The 19,973-nt window shown below is 37.0% G+C and overlaps 2 protein-coding genes across 3 annotated transcripts in view; one reads left to right on the top strand and one right to left on the bottom strand.

The window, feature by feature from the left end:
• HADHB (hydroxyacyl-CoA dehydrogenase trifunctional multienzyme complex subunit beta) overlaps nucleotides 1-19,973 on the top strand; it is a 60,680-nt gene that overhangs the window by 27,540 nt on the left and 13,167 nt on the right. For both annotated transcript variants that reach the window (XM_020983923.2, XM_020983922.2), the window contains exons 5-12: nucleotides 90-134; nucleotides 2,776-2,875; nucleotides 8,025-8,112; nucleotides 11,045-11,232; nucleotides 11,648-11,828; nucleotides 13,132-13,253; nucleotides 17,446-17,525; nucleotides 17,602-17,649. In XM_020983923.2, coding sequence (XP_020839582.1) covers nucleotides 90-134; nucleotides 2,776-2,875; nucleotides 8,025-8,112; nucleotides 11,045-11,232; nucleotides 11,648-11,828; nucleotides 13,132-13,253; nucleotides 17,446-17,525; nucleotides 17,602-17,649 — 852 coding nt within the window. The remainder of the gene's footprint in view (nucleotides 1-89; nucleotides 135-2,775; nucleotides 2,876-8,024; nucleotides 8,113-11,044; nucleotides 11,233-11,647; nucleotides 11,829-13,131; nucleotides 13,254-17,445; nucleotides 17,526-17,601; nucleotides 17,650-19,973) is intronic.
• The window catches only part of ADGRF3 (adhesion G protein-coupled receptor F3), a 31,452-nt gene continuing 28,189 nt past the window's right edge, over nucleotides 16,711-19,973 (bottom strand). Inside the window, exons 14-15 of the mRNA XM_078149815.1 lie at nucleotides 17,824-17,863; nucleotides 16,711-16,933 (exon numbers count right to left, since the gene is read on the bottom strand). The gene's annotated coding sequence lies outside the window, so the exon portion shown is untranslated. The remainder of the gene's footprint in view (nucleotides 16,934-17,823; nucleotides 17,864-19,973) is intronic.

Below are 19,973 nucleotides of genomic sequence, written 5' to 3'. Positions count from 1 at the left end.
GGAGAGGGCTGTATAAATGTGAGCTCTCCTCTTGATCTTCTTGAAGTGAAAGATCTTGGTGTTAAATTAGTGTATTTTATTATCCCCAGATACAAAGATCTGATGCCACATGATTTGGCCAGAGCAGCACTTAAGTAAGTAGAACCTCTTTGTTCATTCATTTGATCTTTCCATCCTCCCTCCAACCCTTCCTTCCTTATTTCTCTTTTTCAAACTTGCCATTTTGCTTTGTCCCTTTAACAAGAATGCCACATATATAGTATAGTTTTAAAATGACTGTATCTAAAAAGTCAGTTCTTCAGTTTCTATGCAATCCATTTCAAAGGTCTATTGATTTTTCCTTCACAACATCCTGCTCCTTCTCCTTTACTACTCACAGCTGCTACCCTATTTCCAATCCTTGTTGCCTTTTGACTGGACTCTAGCAATAGCCTCCTAATTGGCCTTCTTGTTTCTAGTCTTTCCCCTTTCCAGTCCTTTCTCCATACATCTACCAAAATAATCTTCCTAAAGCACAGGTCCAGCTATGTGACTACCCTGATCACAAATGTTCAAAGGCCTATTCCCTGTAGTGTAAAGTTCACCTTATTCACTTTGGCATTGAAAGCCTCTTATAATCTACATATGGCTTATCTTTCCAGACTTACTTCACATTCCTCCTTTTTATCCACTCTATATTTCAGCCAGACTAGCCTTGCTGTCCCTTGCATTTGACATTCTATCTCAGATTCCATGCCTGTGCATTATTTGTTCCCCATGCCTATATGTCTTTCTTGCCTCCTCCTCTCCACCTTTTGGTATCCTTGGTTCCCTTCAAAACTTGGCCAAAATACCGTCTTCTGTGAAAAGCCTTTCCTAATCCCCATGATTAATGCTCTCTCCTTTAAGTCACCTTGTATTGACTTCTCCTTAGGCATTCTCTGTCCTCTCCCTGTCTGTGCAGATGTCCTATTCTCTGTTCATTGCCCATACCCCAATAAGATAATAAGCTCCTTGAGGGCAGGGAACATTTTGTTTTTAATCCTTACATTCCCATTGTATGGTAGTTGCGCGTAGTTAATAAATTTCTCAATTGAATTGAAAACTTTTAGCTTTTAGGATATTCTGTTATTTTTTCATTTAGTAAATTAAGTTGCAAATTTAATATAAATAAACCCTTGCCCAGAACTCACAGAAATGTTTGTGAGATAGAGGAGTTATCCCATACTGTGCATCTCCATATGTCAGCTGTGTCATAAGTACTGTTGTGCTTCAGGAACTCACTGGAGTGCATAGCTCTCCTATACTATAGCTAACTCAACCAACAGAAGATCTGATACATAACTGCCCTTTGTGAGGCTTGGCAGACTCCCCTTCAGTGTGTTCACAAAGTAGATTCTCAGTATTCTTGAACTGTTTTAACTAAGAAAGATACCAAGCATGAGGTATCATGAAGTGTTTGGATCAGTATTCTCTTTAAATGAGGATGTTCAAACAAAACACAAATTTGCTAATCTGATGATGTTTCTAGATAATCACCACTTTGGTATATCTTGTAAACAGTAGGAAGAATTATTGTAGTTACAGAAACTTTAACAAACTATACAGATAGTAACTTTTCAAAAGCCAGTGTAAATGCCATCTGCTTCACGGGTCTTTTTGTGAACATTTCAACCCAATGTGACCTCTTCCTTCTCTGAATTATAATAGCATTTATTAGCTTTAATATGTATAATTTAGCTAGATGTATATAAATATATCCCAGCAAATATTGTATACATTATATTCATCGTATACATTTCTATCCTATGGGTCAAGAATCCCAGAGAGATCAAAGAGCTATTGTAAGCCTGGGGATCTAATAAGTATACAAAGCATTGTCATTTTGATCTTTATTTAGTTTCAACAAAATATTCCTTATGACCAAGAGCTATAAATAATCATACAATGGGCAGGTAGAAATCGTTCACATACACAAATAATTCTCAGTAATACTGTCAGGAGGTTAACTTTTTTCATTTGGGTGAATTTAAAAGTTTATAGGATAGGGCAGGTAGGTGGTACAGTAGATAGAGCACGGACCCTGTAATAACAAGGATCTGAGTTCAAATCCAGCCTCATACTTACTAGCTGTGTGATTCTGGGCAATTCACTTAACCCCAATTGCTGCAAAAAAAAAAAGTTATAGTATAACATTTGAGGCCAGTAAATAGATCTCCAGTTTTTGTGAACATTCATTAGGAAAATAGGAGTTACTAGAAATTCTATTTACAAATACTTTTTGGCATTCCATCTGTTTTGTTAAGTAAAGAATATCTGTACTTTTGGATTATGGAACAGTATATAACAACATGCTTTCCTTTAATATTGAGTTAGTATGACAGAGAAATCTAGCAGAATTTATGTTTGTGCGTATACACACATATACACACACACACAAACATACGTACACATATTTATCTTTGTGGCCATTATTTAAATTTAGGCATAAACTTCCATTTGTAATTTTACAGATATATGCTACCCAACTGCTTAATAGAATTTATTATCATTTTCATTTAAATATTCAGTTCCCAGAATTTATATTCTGTTGAACATTTTGTTCGAAATGTTAGCCAGCACAAGAATATTCTCCCTTATTTCCCATAGTCAGAGACATTATCTCAGGAAGAAATTTTTACCATTTGGGAAAAGTGCCACTTGGTCCTTCCTATCCTGTATCCCCTATTCATATGGTTGAACTAAGGATTACTTTAAGAATAGAATACACATTTTTGATTTTTTTTTTCTTTTCAGGGGCTTGTTACATCGAACCAGTATCCCAAAGGATAGTGTTGATTATATTGTCTATGGTACAGTTATCCAGGAAGTGAAAACAAGTAATGTTGCTCGAGAGGTAAGTAAAACAAAGCTGTATAGCTAGTAAGTTTCATAGGATTTTCAGTTGACTGGTTTTCATATTTTTAAAAGGTTTACATAGTTCATTTAACTTGAAAATAAAATAATGTCAAATATTAAATAATAATTTTGATTCTTAAAATCCCTAATATATATTGATACTCTGAACCACAGTACTATTCTAACGAAACCTGAGCAAGGAAGGAGATAGAGGTGACATGCAACTTGTAATGGATATTCAAAAATATAAAACACCCAAACTAATAGAACACCAAATAGAGATCTTATATAATCCAATCTGAGAAAAAGAAATAGAACTACTTGTAAAGGAACTACCAAAGAAAATATATCTTTGTCCAGATAGATTCACTGGAGAATTCTATCAAAATTTTAAAGACCAATTAGTTTCATTGCTCATTGTTATCAAAAATTGAGAAAGAAAGCACCATATCCTGTACTTTTGTGAGACAAATATAGTCTTCCTACCTAAAGTAGGAAGGATAAAGCACAGAAAGAGAACTGTAGACTCATACTGTTAATGAATACTGATTCAAAATTGTAAATAAAATCCTTTCGGACAGATTATAGTGATTCATCCAAGAAATCATTCATCATGACCAAGTTGGGTTTATACCAAGGATGCAAGGAGGATTCAACATAAGGAAAATGATTAATATAATTAATCATGTTAAAACAAAAAATTCTAAAACTACATGTTTATCTCAATATTTGCAGAAAAAGCCTTTGACAAAAGTATAGTACCCATTTATGCCAAAAAACCTATAAAGTATAGGCATAGAGGGACCTTTTTAAAAAATATCATGAAAAATATTTATCTAAAAAAGCAAGTATCATATCCAGTGGAGATTCCCTAGAAATTTTCCCGGCAAATATAGGAGTAAAAGCAAGAATGCCCATTTTTCCCACTGTTATTTGATAAAATTCTAGAAATGCTAGCAATGGTAACAGGACAAAAATAGGTAAAGAGGAGATAAAACTATCCCTATTTGTTGATGACATGTTAATTTTCTTAGGAAATGCTAGGGAATTAGCAAAGAAACTCATTAAAATGACTAATAGCTTCAGCAAAGTTGCGTGCTACAAAATAAACTCTCAAAAATCAGTGTTTTTATATAACACATCTAAGAAGCAATAATAAAAAAGGGAGAGCTAATTCCAAATAACTACAAAATGTATAAAATATCTGAGGAGCAATCTGCCAAAGCACACAGTACTGATATGGATTTAGTTGCCAAGTGTTCCCTAAAGAAATATAGAACTATCTAAATAGCTAGAGGATATCCAGGGCTCATGATTAAGATGTGCCAATGTAATAAAAATGACTATTTCCAAAGTTAATTTATAGTTTTAATGCTATACCAGTCACATTGTCAAAGGGATGTTCTATAGAACTTGACAAAATAATATAATAACAAAGTTTATTTGGAAAAGTAAAAGATCTAGGAAGGGAGGATAAAGTAGCCTTTCAAATTTCAAACTATATTATAAAGCAGCAGTCATCAAAACTATCTGTGATTGGTTGAAAAATAGAGAGGTAGATCAATGGAACAGACTGAACAAGGGAGAATCAGAAACAATAGATCTCAATAACTCAGAATGTGATAAAGTGGAATACCTAAATGACTTAGGAAAGTTAAAACTGTTCGGAAAACTGGAAAGTAATCTAGCAGAAATTAGGCTTAGACCAACACCTTAACATCATATTCCACAATACAGTCGAAATGAATACATGATTTATTATTAAAAATCATACCATTAAAAAAATTAGAACAGAAGCAGATCATATACTTTTCACAGCTGTGGAGTAGGAGATATATTTTTAATCAAACAAGAGACAGAGACCATTACACAAGATAAAATAAATAACTTTGATTATATGAAGCTCGTAGGCTTTTGCACAAACTTTTAAAGGTTAGTTAATTGCTTACTTTGATCTGACCAACCCAAATCATACTTTTAGTTTTCTGTCCTTTTAGTGTACATTACAGGGTTGAATGTTGACTTTAAAAGGAACAAGCAACATTACCTAACATCTCAGCTGATGTGGAAAATATTTTGTCTGCCTTTTATGATGGAAGGATAGAGGTCATAAAAAGGGGTGACTTTAGGTAATAGATTGTAGATACCCTTGGTAATGCCCTATGTAACAATTCCTATAATTAACCCAAGTTTGCAGTTTCAGGAGGCATTTCAACAAGTGGCAAAAAGAATCACATCCCAACTTGCTTTTTTGCCTATCATCCCTTGGCAGTATTAGGTGATGGGTTATTTTAGCCTATTCACATGGTTCCACAAGCAGATGACACTTACATGAGGGAAATTCTCAGGAGTCTAATTTTAACTTCCTAACATGTTTCAACTTTATACTAGTTGGCATGGTGCCACTATGTTTTGTTATTGGAAACTCAAGAGAACAGAACTTTGAATTTCTGTTGCTGCTTACTTATCTCCTGCAATCAGCATTTCACTTGCTATAATGGAGACTATGTTGTTCAGGTTTTATATTTCAAATTTCCTTCTCCAGCTCATTATTATTATTATTATATCATTTCAGTCTTTTCCAAAGCTGGCTCACAAACTCCTTTCAGCCAAGTGGGCTATATGCCATAGATTAGAGTATTGATTCATCTTTTCAGCTACAATGCTTATTAAATATTCAAATGACTCATAGACAAATGACAGGTATTCAATGAGTATTTATTAAATACTATTGCATAAGAAGCAAACAGGTTTCGACACTGTGTGCCAAACACTGAGCCAGGCACTGGAGAAGACAAAGACAAAAATGAAACGGTTCCTGCCCCTAAGGAGCTTCTTTTATGTTGGGGGAGACACCATGGAGGTATATAAATATAGAGAAAATAGAAAGAGTAAATACAAGATAATGTTTGTGGGGAGGGCACTAGGAGATGGGTGAGAGGGACTCAGGAAAGACTTCATGAGGAAGGTGGTACTTGAGCTAATTTATTTATTTATTTTTTTAGGCATTGGGGTTAAGTGACTTGCCCAGGGTCACACAGCTAGTAAGTGTTATGTGTCTGAGGCCAGATTTGAACTCAGGTCCTCCTGAATCCAGGGTCAGTGCTCTATCCACAGCGCCACCTAGCTGCCCCTACTTGAGCGAATTTTTAAAGGAAATCAAGAATTTTATTTATTTATTTGTTTGTTTGTTTGTTTTGAAGGAAATCAGAGGTGAGGAGGGACTCCATTTTAAATGTGATGGCCAATCAGTGCAAAGGGAGAGAGTTAGGAGAGGTAGTGTCGTGTGTAAGTCACAGCAAGGCTGTTTGATTGGACCTCAGAGAGGATGGGAAGAGGAATTATTTATAAGCCTAGAAAAGTAGTTCAGGACCAGACTTGTTCTAGACTTATTCTGTCTTATTATTATATCATTAATATATTATATATTATTATCAGACTTACACTTATCTTATTCTAAAGACAATAAAGAACCACTAGGGGGCAGCAGGTAGTGCACTGGATAGAGTGCTGGGCCTGGAGTCAGGAAGACCTGAGTTCAAATACTGCCTCAGACACTTAACTAGCTATGTGACCCTGGGCAGGTCACTTTAACCCTGTTTGCTTCATTTTCTTCATCTATAAAATGAGCTGGAGAAGGAAATGGTAAACTGCTCTAGTATCTTTGCCGTGAAAACTCCAAATGGAGTCATGAAGAGTTGGACATGACTGAAACAATCCAACAACAAAGGAAGTATTGAGTAGGGGGTGATGTGATAGGTCTCTACTTGAGGAAGATTCCTTTAGCTGGTGTGGGAAACTTTTGTTTTGAAATCCAATTCGATGGTCATCTTCTGCATGAAACCTTATTCCTCTCCCATGCTCCCTTTATTTTAATATATTTTTAGATCCGTATATACATACATACATACATACATACGTGTGTGTGCACACATGTATGTATTGTCTTTGCTCCTAGAATGGGGAATCTCCTTGAAGGCGGGGATTGTTTCATTTTCTCTTTGTTTCTCTGAGACTTAGCACAGTTCCTGGCATATAGCAGATGCTTAAAGGGTTGGATTTGAGATTGGAGAGACTTGATGCAGGAGGAGACTATATCAATAGTCCAAACAAGAGGTGATGAGGGCCTGAATAAGGGCATGAAAGGACAGAAAGGAATACATATAAGTGATATTGTAAATGTAGAAACAATAAGAATTGACCACTGTTTGCCTGTGTGGGAAGAGAGAGAAGTTGAGGATGACTCTTAGGTTGCAAACCTGGGTGATTGGAAGGGTGGTAGTGTCCTCCACAGAAATAGGGAAATTCAGAAAAGGCCTGGGTTTTGTGGAAAAGATAATAAATTCTGTTTTGAACATGTTAAGTTTGAGATGTTTATAGGACATCTATCTTGAAACAGAGGTAATGGGAAAGAATTTGGCTGGATGTGTGGATCTGGGAATAATTTTCCTGAAATGGTAATGAAACTCCTGGGATGTGATGAGTTCACCAGTAGAGAGAATGTAGAGAGAAAAAAGAAGAGGGCCCAGGCCTGAACTTTGGGGGTTCCCCAGTAGTTAATGGAACGTGACATGGATTATGTATGACCCAGAAAAGGAGAGTTAGATAGGAGAAGAACAGAGAGAGTAGTGTCCTGAGAACCTAAAGAAGAGTGAGTATCCAAGAGGAGAAGAGAGTGGTTAATGGTGTCAGGTTCTCAGGAGAACATTGTACACAGTTAACAGCCACATTGTGCAATGACTAACAACTGCAAAAGACTCAGGATGGAAAATGCTATCCAAATCCAGAGAAAGAACTATGGAGAGTCTGAATGCAGATGGAAGCATACTATTTGCTCTCTTTTCCTTTTGTTGTTTTGTTTTGTTTCTTCTTTCTCATGGTTCCTCTTATTAGTTCTAATTTTTATTTACATCATGACTAATGTGAAAATGTTTAATATGAATGTTTAAGGAGAGCCTATATCAGATTGCATACCATCTTGGGAAGAGGAGAAGAGAGGGAGGGGGAGAAAATTTAAAACTCAAAATCTTATAGAAGTGAATATTGAAAACTAAAAATAAATTAATCACAAAAAAAAAGAAAAGTAAAAAAAAAAGAACAGTGTCAGGTTCTTTCTTTATAAGTAATTATTCTTATGTTTTTCAAAGGCTGCACTGGGAGCTGGCTTCTCAGACAAGATTCCTTCTCATACTGTCACTATGGCTTGCATCTCTTCCAACCAAGCCATGACAACAGGTATGCTCACTTTCAAGTTCCATAATTTTTAGCTGATAATTTCAAAATTAAAAGCCTTGTCTTAGTTCCTTGATCAGGGGGTAGGTAGCTTTTTTAAAGAGAAATTAAATGATTTGCCTAAGATTTCAGAATCTGATAGGTTAAGAAACAAAATCTATAACACTAATATTTTCAAATTAAATTTATCCTTTAGATGATTCTACTTTAGTTTTTATTCCTTTTCTTTCTATTCCTTTTTTTAATCCCTAAATTTAAATATAGAGATTTCTATGTCTGTCTGTCTATTTCCATATATGGATGGGAGAGCTACCTTGGGAGTTAGAAAGAACTGGGTTCAAGGACTGCCATCTTACCCATAATTGGATCTGTGGCCCAAGGCGAGTCATGAAGATTATAAATCACAGAATAGTTGCAATCTATGTTTGTAGAAATAGTTTTGGGTAGTTAACCAGGAGTTATCCACACTAATGGAGTTAGTAAGAGGGAAACCTGATTAAAAGGAAAATAGGAAAAGTACATACATCAACAAACTACTAAAATTTCCTAAGAAAGTGTAACAGAAGTAAATTAAGCACAAGAAGACTGAAAGAACCTAAAAACCTCTGTAGCTAGAAAATGCTTGATTTCTTTGCTAAGTAGAGAGAAATCTGAGCTAAGGATAACAGCAATTTAGAATATAAATACGTTGGTAAAATCGTATGGTAGAGGATGGTTTAAGATGAGCAGTATAAGCAAAGACATCTCATACAATAATGAGAAAGAGATGTGTTTACAGAAAACTTGACCAGATCATTCCAAGAGCATTTTTGTCACAAATGAAAAATGGCTTGTCCTGGATATAGTGCTATCTGAACAATTGTGTCTTTGGCAGTTATTAATGCTTTTCAAAAGCTCTCAGAGTTTCCTGAGGGATAGAGCTTCAGAGCAAATGATGAGATAAGTGATCTACGTGACTTCCCAAGTAAATAGTGGTTTGGTTGTATCCCAGCTTAGCATCTTTCTTGAACGTAGTGCAAGTCAAATAAATATTTAATGATAAAGCTGAACATATCTTGTTAAGAGCAAAGATTTTATTAATGTCAAATGTGTTTACATAGTAAAGAGGCTTAGGGTCTATGGATATTACTACTGCTGGGGTTATTCTCAGTGAAGGAGAAGCAGCAAAAATACATTTCTGGCATTACAGTGGCAGACATTGACCTTTTTAAGATTCCCACAGTCTTTTAGAGAGGTAGATAAGGAGATTGAGAAATAAGGAAATATTCACTTAGCATTTTTGGTCTCTAAGCACTAAGCACAGTGCTACCATTCACACAAGGTTACCTAATGAATATTCTTTAGTACTCGTGGAAAGATGAGGCAGGTAGATAACGGGGAAGAGCTAAAACTAAAAAGAAATCAGGGCAGTTAAGGCTGCTAATTTATTCAGGCCTTTATAAGTAGGAAGGTAGGGAAGAAGCCAAATCAGTCAGCTAAGGGAGCAGACAAGTCAGGACCAAAATATGAATGGACTAGGCCTGGGTCAGAATACTAAAAGGAGAAGGCCAGGTGGCAGGGTGCACAAATGGGAAGGCCCTAAACCCCAAAAGCCAGAGCTAAAGCCATGGAGAAACTGGAAAAAAGCTAGTTCACTATTGAGAAGAGTTAGCAGTAATATGGCTTAGTTTCTTTTCACTGGGTCTTAGTGACCACACTTAAGCTGACCCTGTAAAAGAGAGTACACCATTGGCTGCTTGGTTCCGGATAAGGATCATAGAATTTAGAGCTGGAAAGGACTAAAGAATATCTTATTGAATCCCTTCCTTTTCTAGATGAAAGGAACTCAGGCCTACAAAGGCAAAATGATGTAGAGTTGGGAAACCTAGCTTTGACTCCTGTTTCTACAGCTTACTACTTGTGTAATTTTGGTCAAGGTTGTAAGGGCCACCTCTCTGGGCCTCAGTGTTTTCACTAAATAATGTATGTAAAGCACTTTGTAAACCTTAAAGTGTTGTATAAATGTCATCTATTATTATCTAGGTTTCCATTCAGTACTAAATCTTATGGCTTGCTAGTAAGTAGCAGTGGCAGAATTTGAACCGAGGTCCACCAACTACAAAAATCTGCTCACATAGTAAATGTCGGCCACCTGTTTGTCCTAAAGTTGTAGATCATCTTCCATGGAGATTTTTGTGTAGGATAGGCATCCATTTGTCTGATTTGGCATACATTAAGTTCAATATTGTCTAGAGGCAGGGAGATTGATCAATAATTGGATGATTGTGGAGGCTTTTCTCATGTGCACATGAAGCACATTTTTTGCTAGTGTGTTGAATTTATTTTGTATTTTTAATATTACCTTGGCTGGCTCTGTAAAAAGAGAATACATTTAATTATACATTTTCTACTGTGCTGATCCTCTGATATCCTGGTAAGCAGTTTCAGTGACCATGGACAATCCAGACAGCTGATGTTGAAATATACTACCTTCTAGAGAGGTGATGGACTAGAACGAGGCAACTACTTTTTGGCATGGCCATTGTGCAAATTTGTTTTGCTTGACTGTGCATATTTGTTACAGGGATTTTATTTTTCTTTTTTTTTTTTTTCAATTTTGGGCATCGGTAAGAGGAAGAAGGGTAACAGGGTCTCCATAAACAAAAGAATTTCATTACACCATTTTTTTCAGATGCACAGAAGAAAATAGAAAGAAACATAGACAGGCAGTACAGCTTTGAAAGGTCCATGTTGCATTTATTATATATTTAAAAGGAAACTCAAGCTGTACATAGTGGTTAACAGTTTTTATGTATAATCCTCTTTTTCTGTTTTCTTTATATAAGGAAATGCTCATATTATTTGTTGTTTAGGTTCAGATTAAAAAAAATTTAAATGCATCATGATACATTATGAACAAGAATCTTATGCCCTCATTATTAACCCTTTCCTGTAGGTTTTGGTTTGATTGCTTCTGGCCAGTATGATGTGGTTGTGGCAGGTGGTGTGGAGTTAATGTCAGATGTCCCTATTCGACATTCTAGGAAGATGAGGAAACTGATGTTTGAGCTTAACAAGGCCAAGACCCTGGGTCAGCGACTGTCTCTAGCTTCTAAATTCAGACTGAATTTCTTAGCACCAGAGGTGAGATTTTTAACTTCTCTGGAGAGACCTCTGATTGTCAAGTAAGTTTCTTTGAAGTAATATAAAGGTTGGACTTTGAGTGTGCTAAACACTCATGAAGGAAGATCTTGTTGGCCACAGTAAAAGCTTAATTATTTAGTTTAACATGCAAAAAAAAATTAGTAGACGCTGAGGATCTTCATTGTTCAGGTGCTGGTTTGGGTTGTCATAGAAACTCTTAGCATATGTACTCTGTGATTTTCAGAGAGCTTCCTGTTTCTTCAGTTATAAAACACAACCAACAAAACCTTTAGATTATAGTCCTTCAAAGAGATAAACAAAAGTCATGTTGTGGGACTCTTCCCCACCAGTTGCTATGTGGCTGCTGTCAGATGGTCATCAGAGTTCCTCGCTCTCACCATTCTTCTCTTCCCAGCTTCCTGCAGTGGCTGAGTTCTCAACCAGTGAGACGATGGGCCATTCTGCTGACAGACTGGCTGCCGCATTCGCTGTTTCCCGCACGGAGCAGGATGAGTATGCCCTCCGTTCCCACACTCTGGCCAAGCAAGCCCAGGACCAAGGACTCCTCACTGACGTTATCTCCTTCACAGTTCCAGGTGAACACAACTTGACTTTTCTCTTACAGGAGAATGCAGAATGAGAACTAGCTGCAGAATCCCAAGTCCTTTCCTCAACCTAGACCACCCCCTCTCCTTTTTTTAATTTAATATAATCTCTATTTCATTGTTATCAGTAGGTCATGTGTTTAGTATTTCTGCTTTTATGCATTTTTGTGAGTTTTTTGTCCTAGAACACGGTCAGTTTTTTGTAGGTGTATAAATAAGGAGTATCTAAATTGCTTTCCATTCTCATTCAGTAATCACTAGAGATCTGTCATGTCTAAGTTTTCTTTTCTTTTCTTTTCTTTTTTGTTAATTTATTTTTAGTTACAGACTCTTCCTTTTGAAGTACATCAAATATTGATCCCACCAGAAATTCCTAGTCTCGGCATCTTAAACCTGAAGAGCTCTATTTCGTTTCAGTCTTTCTCCGTGATTTTGGGATTATAAGAACCCATTATTAATTTATCCCTTCCACATTTACAATGCTTGTTTCCTTCTGTGTTCCTGGAGGTAGTGTAATGAAATGAGCATGGTCCTAGATTTGGAAAACCAGAGTTTGAATTTTGGCTCTGTCAAAATTCTCTTTATGTTGTTGAAGTACTTAACCTCTCATCTGTAAATCAGAATAATTCTTATCATACTTATCTCACAGGGTTCTTGAGATCAAGCAACTGTTTGAAAGCATCTACGTTATATAAATATAAGGTGGTATTATTGATGGTGTTGTTAGGCTAACAGACTATATGGCACAGACCTGGAGTCAGGAAGATGTGACTTCAAATCCAGCTTTGGACAGTTACTGGCTGTGTGAACCTGGGCAAGTCACTTAACCTCTGTTTGCCTTAGTTTCTTTATCTATGAAAGGGGGTTAATAATATCAGCTACCTCCCAGGGTTGAGGATCAGGTTAGATAATACTTACAAAATGCTGAACAGTGCCCAGCACATAGTGCTATATAAATTGTTATCTATTTATTTACATATCAGATGCACGTCCTCTCTTTGTTGATTGCTGATTTAGGTGGTGGAATTAGTAATTATATTCCTAATAATCCAAACTTTAAAAGAAACAGAACTTTTTTTTCTTTAGTAATTTAGGTTTCTCCACAAACATCCTGGTGTTTTATTTTCTTTTTGAAATAGGTTCATTCTTAAGGTCTAACAAAAATCCTCGTGTTAATTGGCTAAGCCTGGCCTAAATTTCATATTTTTGTGATTTTTGAAGCTCTCGTCTACAAAATGGCATCTGATGCTTAGTGTTCCTTTAAGTTAAAAATACTTTTTTTTTAAAAAAACAGGAAAAGATACAGTTTCCAAAGATAATGGCATTCGTCCTTCCTCCATGGAACAAATGGCAAAACTGAAACCTGCATTCATTAAACCATATGGCACAGTCACGGCTGCTAACTCGTCTTTTCTGGTAACCACGCGATGTGTGTTTGTTGATATTTCTTGTACTTTTTGACTGGTAGGGATCTCAAATGGAACTGAAACGTGCACACGTGCTCATGGTACAGTGAAGGCTTAGGAAAGCAGTACTGTACAAAATATAGACACATTTGAGGTCATTATCAAGATCATTTTATTACCGAATCATAGAAACTCTGAGCAGGAAGTCAGAATTTGCCTCCTTGCAGCTTTCACCTCCCAGTCCTAATTTTGTCCCCTAGAACAACACAAAACAAGTTTGCTCTAACTTCACTGGGACCCCCATTCATATTTTTGAAGGTGTCAGTCACCTTCCTAAGCCTTTTCTCTTTCAAGTTAAATGCCCCAGCTTCTTTAATAAAGGCCATCTTCACATAATATGATTTTCATATTTACTCCAGTTTGTCAATCACCTTCTTAATATATAATGCCTAGAACTAGATACAAGTGTTCTAGAGTTAGTACAACAATTTCCTCCTCTCATCTGGACACTGTTAATACAGGTTGAATGCGTTAGCAAATTTAACATCTGATACACTCTTGTCACATAACAAAAACTCCCAGGTGTTGTATGCATTAACTGCCTTCAGGCCAAGCCTTCCCCCGTGCAATACTTAGGTCGCTGATTTTTTGAACCAGTGTTCAGCATAGGTGTTGTATGAATACATTTACTTGATGGGTCTCATTGTGGGAGATTCTGCTTTGGGAACTCCTTCCATCAAAGTGGATGGCTTAACAATCATCTCTGATTTAAGGAATTACCTGAGGCACAAAAAAGCTAGGGTCCCAGAGCTAGTAAGTGTCAGAAGTAAAATGTGAACCCAAATCTGTGGCATCAAGCCTAGCTCTCCGTCCACTATATTGTAGTAATTCTAGATCAGGGAATCTTAACCTGAGGTTGGTGAAATTGGTTTTAAAAAATATTTTGGAAAAAAAAGGGGAGGCAGCTAGGTGGCGCAGTGGATCGAAGCTCCAGCCTTGCAGTCAGGAGGACTTGAGTTCAAATCTGACCTCAGACACATGACACTTGCTAGATGTGTGGCCCTGGGCAAGTCACTTAACCTCAATTGCCTCACCAAAAAGGCAAAAAAAATTTGATAACTGTGTTTTAATATTATTGATTTTCTTCGTAATCCTGTGTCCTTTATACTTTTAAAATTATTCCAAAAAAAAGTTTAAAAACAATAAAAACATTATTCTGAGAAGGGATCCATAAGCTTCAACAGCCTTCCAAAGTGGTGTATGACACAACAAAAATTAAGAATCCTTGCTCTATTGAATACATACATCCCTGTTAAAATGTTGTATTCTTATTTGTAAGCCATTACAACAACCTAATGAGATCACTTTGAATCCTAATTGTAACTCAACGTATTAGCTGTCCTCTTAACTTTATTGCATTTGCCTATTTATTAAACTTGTCTTTGTTCAAATTACAGCTGAAAATTTTCCATAAGGTGGAATCAGTCACCAAGCCCTGCAGTTTGCTGTCAGCACCTTACTTAGTCCAGGGGCATTTAACCTTTTGTGTCATGTACCCTTGTGGTAGTCTGATGAAGCCTATTGACTCCTCAGAATATTGTTTTTAAAATGCATGAAATAAAATACGTAGGTTACTGAGGAAGCAAGTTATATTGAGATGAGGTTATCAGAATATTTTAAAAAACAAAACAAGTTCATGGAGACAAGGTCAAGAACTCTTGATCTAGGCTGACAGTGATCCATTAATCAATACTCATTATTCGACACACTGATTCTGCCTCACTGTGCTCGTTTAGCCCACATTTCTCCATTTTATTGGAAGAAATTGAGTAGGAGTACTATTGCCTTTTAAGTGAGGTGTTTTTAGCGTCCCTAAACTGCCTTTAAATTTTTAGTTCAGTCTTCAATTTTGGTTATCGTTATTTTCACTTCAGCTAACTTCATTAGAAATGTAACTGTGGATTCAGACTTATTGCAGTTTTATACTAATTTGCTACACAACAAAAGTTTTCGTCTCTCAGGTGATCACCCAAATAGAAATGGAGGCAGTTCTGAGAAGAAACAAGTGCTGCCTCAGCAGCCCCAGAAGTGGTAGGAAAGTAGAGGGGAGTCCACAGAGACATTCCTTAGTTCAGGAGAAGGATCCCAAATGGAATTTTGCTGAGTCAAAGAATACTTAGTTTCTCTTGTCCTCAGAATTACTCCAACTGAAAATGTGGAAACGTGTTCTGCCCCTCCTTGCCCGCAGTCTACCATTTGTCAGAAGCAGATTCTTGGGTTCCAAATCCCATCAAAAACTCCTCTGCTATAGATTTTCTGTAAGAAATTGGGTGGGAAGGTGGATGGGTCCAAGGGCCAGAAATTTATCCAGAGCTAGCTGCTCTTTCCTTATTATAATTTGCAGCCACAGAGCAGCCTAACTCATGCAACGTCTAGTTTTCTCTGCTTCCAAACGATTTCCATCCTTCCAAAGGACCTCAGAGCAATCACTGCTCTCAGCACCACCTGCGGTGGCCTACCTAAAGTAGCCCCTTTATTTTAAGTCATTGGACTTGCCTCCACGAATCAACCTGACAATTTTACCCTCTCCTGAAACTGTTCTTTTTTTTTTTCCCCTTTCTGCCTAATGGGCATCAAATTCTCACCATACCTCTAATCTAATAAGCAAGGGAACTGTTTGCCTAGTGGAGAGATAGTATAGTATGCAGTGCTTGGTTTTTCTGAAGACCTGGGTTCAAATTCTGATTTTGTATGACCTTATGACTTTAGCTCTCTCAGTTTCTGTGAAAGGAGAGACTTGGACTAGATAGCCTTTGAAAAGGTCTCTCACAGCTCTTAGCCAGTGATCTGCTTTCGAGATTTCCCAACTCAAAGTCGCCTGCTGGAGAGCCACATTGATCTCAATTAATGTACTCTGTGCCAGCCTTCTCACTTTGAGTGCCTGCTGGGTGTTGAGGACAACAGAGTTAGATGAAAGATTCTCTCTCCTCAAAAAACCCCTTAGATTTCTTATAATAAGCACACAGACCCATGGAGGTACACACTGGTTGCAAAATGGTGTGGTTTGATACAGGGAAGAGAAAAGGTTCGGATTGTATGTGTGTGGGATTTCAAATCCAAAGCTGCGTTTTCTGGGCCCTTGGAGGAGTATGATAGTTCTGGTGTTATGTAAAACTGCAGACGAGCAAGGGACTTAGTTTGGAAGCTTAAGGGACAAATTCCATTTCAAATTCCAATGTACAATGAATATCTAGCACCAAAAAATTACTATTCCCTAGCCAACAGCCTGCTTATTTGAAGGAATATTTGATAAACAGAAATGTAGTATGGCAAAAGAATGTGGCCTGTTCTTTTGAATTTATGGTAATGTGACTAGATAGTATTCAACAGTGAGCTATAAAAATGTGACCCGGGATATCCTCTAGGATGCATATTTTGACTTTTGAACAATTTATAATGGAGAGACATTTCCATTTGAACTCTTGTCATCTGCAGCTGTTTTATTTGAAGTGCTGTAAGGACTCCATGTAGGTAGGCATTTTGGCATCCTGATGTTATTGCATGTCAGATTAAAAGCTCAGGGCCATCTTCAAGAGCACCCATGCATGCAATAGCCTCTGCTTCCTGCTTCTGACTTACTTCAGCTGTTCTTGCTACTCCCATCATCACTGCTTCCTACCACTGCAGAGCCTAGAAGTGAGAAAAAAAACTGCTTAGAAGACACAGGGGCAGAGGACAGTTTCAAAGAAAGACCCTAAGCTATGTGGAAAAGGTTCGGGCTGCTGGAGGGACCACTGCTGTGGGTTGAGTTATGAGATTCCCGGTGTTCTGTACCAAAAGCACAGAGCTTTGATCTGATGTGTGAAAGAAGGCATGCTTTTTAAAAAGTCTTTAATGGATGAAACAAAATCTTTTTGGACATCTTTTGTTCTTTGTTAACCCAGCTCCCAGATAAAAGGTTATAAAATGTTCTTAGGTTGTAATTTAGTGGTGGATGAAACTAGATAAGTGAGTTATCAAGTGGAATTAGCACAGCACTATTCAGAGAATAAACTAGTTCTCAGTGTTCTGTAGGCACAATATGAATCATTTGCCTGATTCGGAAACAAGATAAACAATTGAGCTGAGGGAGCCCATTTAAGTGACCTAATCATTCAGTATTGAGACCAAGAATTGGACTGTCTTTCTGCTTACTATTTCAGACTGATGGAGCTTCAGCAATGTTGATTATGTCAGAAGAAAAAGCTTTGGCCTTGGGCTATAAACCAAAAGCATACTTAAGGTAAAGTGAAATGTTGAACTGTGTCATCTACTATTTGCATTTTAATTGCTGGAACTAACAGTGTTTTTCTGCCTAGGGATTTTGTGTATGTGTCTCAAGATCCAAAAGATCAACTTTTACTGGGGTAAGTGGCAATATCACCTTTGGATTTAGTTAGGAATGTGTGACATGGCCAGATTCTAAGTTCAAGAAATGACCTATTTAGGGGCAGCAGGTGGCACAGTGGATAGAGCACCAGCCTTGAAATCAGGAGGACCTGAGTTCAAATCTGGCCTCAGACCAAACACTTGACACTTACTAGCTGTGTGACCCTGGCCAAGTCACTTAACTCCAATTGCCTAGAAAGAAAAAAAAGAAATGACCTATTTAGGTACTAATTGTATAATAATAGTAATCATGATCTCACAATTCCAGTGTTCCTTGATTCTCTCTCCTCTCAGTCACCACCCTAGTTCACATCCTTATCACCTTGACTGGCTTTCCCTATTGGTCTCCTCTCTCCAGTCTTCCCCTTCTCTAATCCATCCTCCATATTGCTGCCAAATAAATACTTCCAGACTATATAGGTCTGCCATGTCAACCCCTACCCCTATTTAAAGAACCTTCAGTGGCTCCCCATTACCTCTATAATTAAATACAAACTCCTCTGTATAGCATTTATTTTTTTAAATTTTTTTTATTTTTAACATTTTTTTCTAATTTTTTTGTTTTTTTATTTTTTAAAAATTTATTTATTTTTAGTTTCCAACATTTACTTCTATAAGATTTTGAGTTCCAAATTTTCACTCCATCGTGCCACTCCCCCCGCCCAAGATGGCATGCATTCTGAATATCTCTTCCGCTAGTCTGCCCTCCCTTCTCTTCCCCCTTTTCCCTTCTACTTTCCTGTAGGGCAGGATAGATTTCTATACCCCATTTCTTATATTTCTTATTTTCCAGTTGCATGTGAAAACATTTTTTTTAAACATGTGTTTTTAAAACTTTTGAGTTTCAAATTTTCTCCCTTTCTCCCTCCCTACCCACCCTCATTGAAAAGGCAAGCAACTCAATATAGGTATACATGTGCAGTTATGCAAAACACTTCCATAGTAGACATGTTGTGAAAAACTAACTCTATTTCCCTTAATCCTATCCTGCCCCCATTTATTCTATTCTTTCTTTTGACCCTGTCCCTCCTCAGAAGTTTGCTTCTGATTACCCCTTTCCCAATCTGCCCTCCTCTCTATCATCCCCTGCTCTCTTGTCCCCTTCTCCCTATTTTCCTGTAGTAAGACAGATTTCCATACCCAATTGATGTGTATGTTATTCCCTCCTTAAGCCAAATCCTATGAGAATAAGATTCACTCATTCCCTCTCCCTTCCCCTTTCCCCTCCACTATAAGACTTTTCTTTTCTTTTTTTGTGAGATAATTTACCCCATTCTACCTCTCCCTTTCTCTTTTCCCAGTATAATCCTCTTCACCCTTAATTTTATTCTTCAGATATGTCCCCTTCATCTTCAACTCACCCTGTGCCCTCTATCTATCTATCTATCTATATATACATATATATATAATTTTTCCCTCCAACTACCGTAATACTGACAAAGGTCTCATGAGTTATAAATATCATCTTTCCATGCAGGAATGTAAACAGTTCAACCTTAATAAGTCTCTTATGATTTCTCTTTCCTGTTTACCTCTTCATGTTCCACTTGAGTCTTGTATTTGAAAGTCAAATTTTCTATTCAGCTCTGGTCTTTTCATCAAGAATGCTTGAAAGTCCTCTATTTCACTGAATGACCATTTTTTCCCCTGAAGGATTATACTCAGTTTTGCTGGGTAGGTGATTCTTGGTTGTATCCTCTCCTTTGCCCCCAGAATATTATATTCTATGCCCTGCAGTCCCTTAATGTAGAAGCTGCTAAATCTTGTATTATCCTGATTGCATTTCCACCATACTTGAATTGTTTCTTTCTGGCTGCTTGCAATATTTTCTCCTTGACCTGGGAACTCTGGAATTTGGCTACAATATTCCTAGGAGTTTTCCTTTGGGGATCTCTTTCAGGAGGAGATCTGTGGATTCTTTCAATTTCTGTTTTGCCCTCTGGTTCTACTATATCAGACAGTTTTCCTTGATAATTTCTTGAAAGATGACGTCTAGGCTCTTTTTTTGATCATGGCTTTCAGATAGTCCAGTAATTTTTAAATGCTCTCTCCTGGATCTATTTTCCAGGTCAGTTGTTTTTCCAGTGAGATATTTCACATTGTCTTCTATTTTTTCATTTTTTTGGATTTGTTTTACAGTGTCTTGATTTCTCATAAAGTCACTATCTTCCAATTGCTCTATTCTGATTTTTAAGGAAGTATTTTCTTCAGTGAGCTTTTTGACTTCCTTTTCCATTTGTCCAATTTTGCTTTTTAGGGCATTCTTCTCCTTATTGGCTTTTTGGACCTTTTTTGCCGTTTG

This window comes from Phascolarctos cinereus, unplaced genomic scaffold (assembly GCF_003287225.1).
Source record: "Phascolarctos cinereus isolate Bilbo 61053 unplaced genomic scaffold, phaCin_HiC Scaffold_2;HRSCAF=192, whole genome shotgun sequence".
Taxonomy (NCBI): domain Eukaryota; kingdom Metazoa; phylum Chordata; class Mammalia; order Diprotodontia; family Phascolarctidae; genus Phascolarctos; species Phascolarctos cinereus.
Note: the sequence above shows the minus strand (reverse complement) of the source record. Positions and strands in the feature narration are given on the sequence as shown.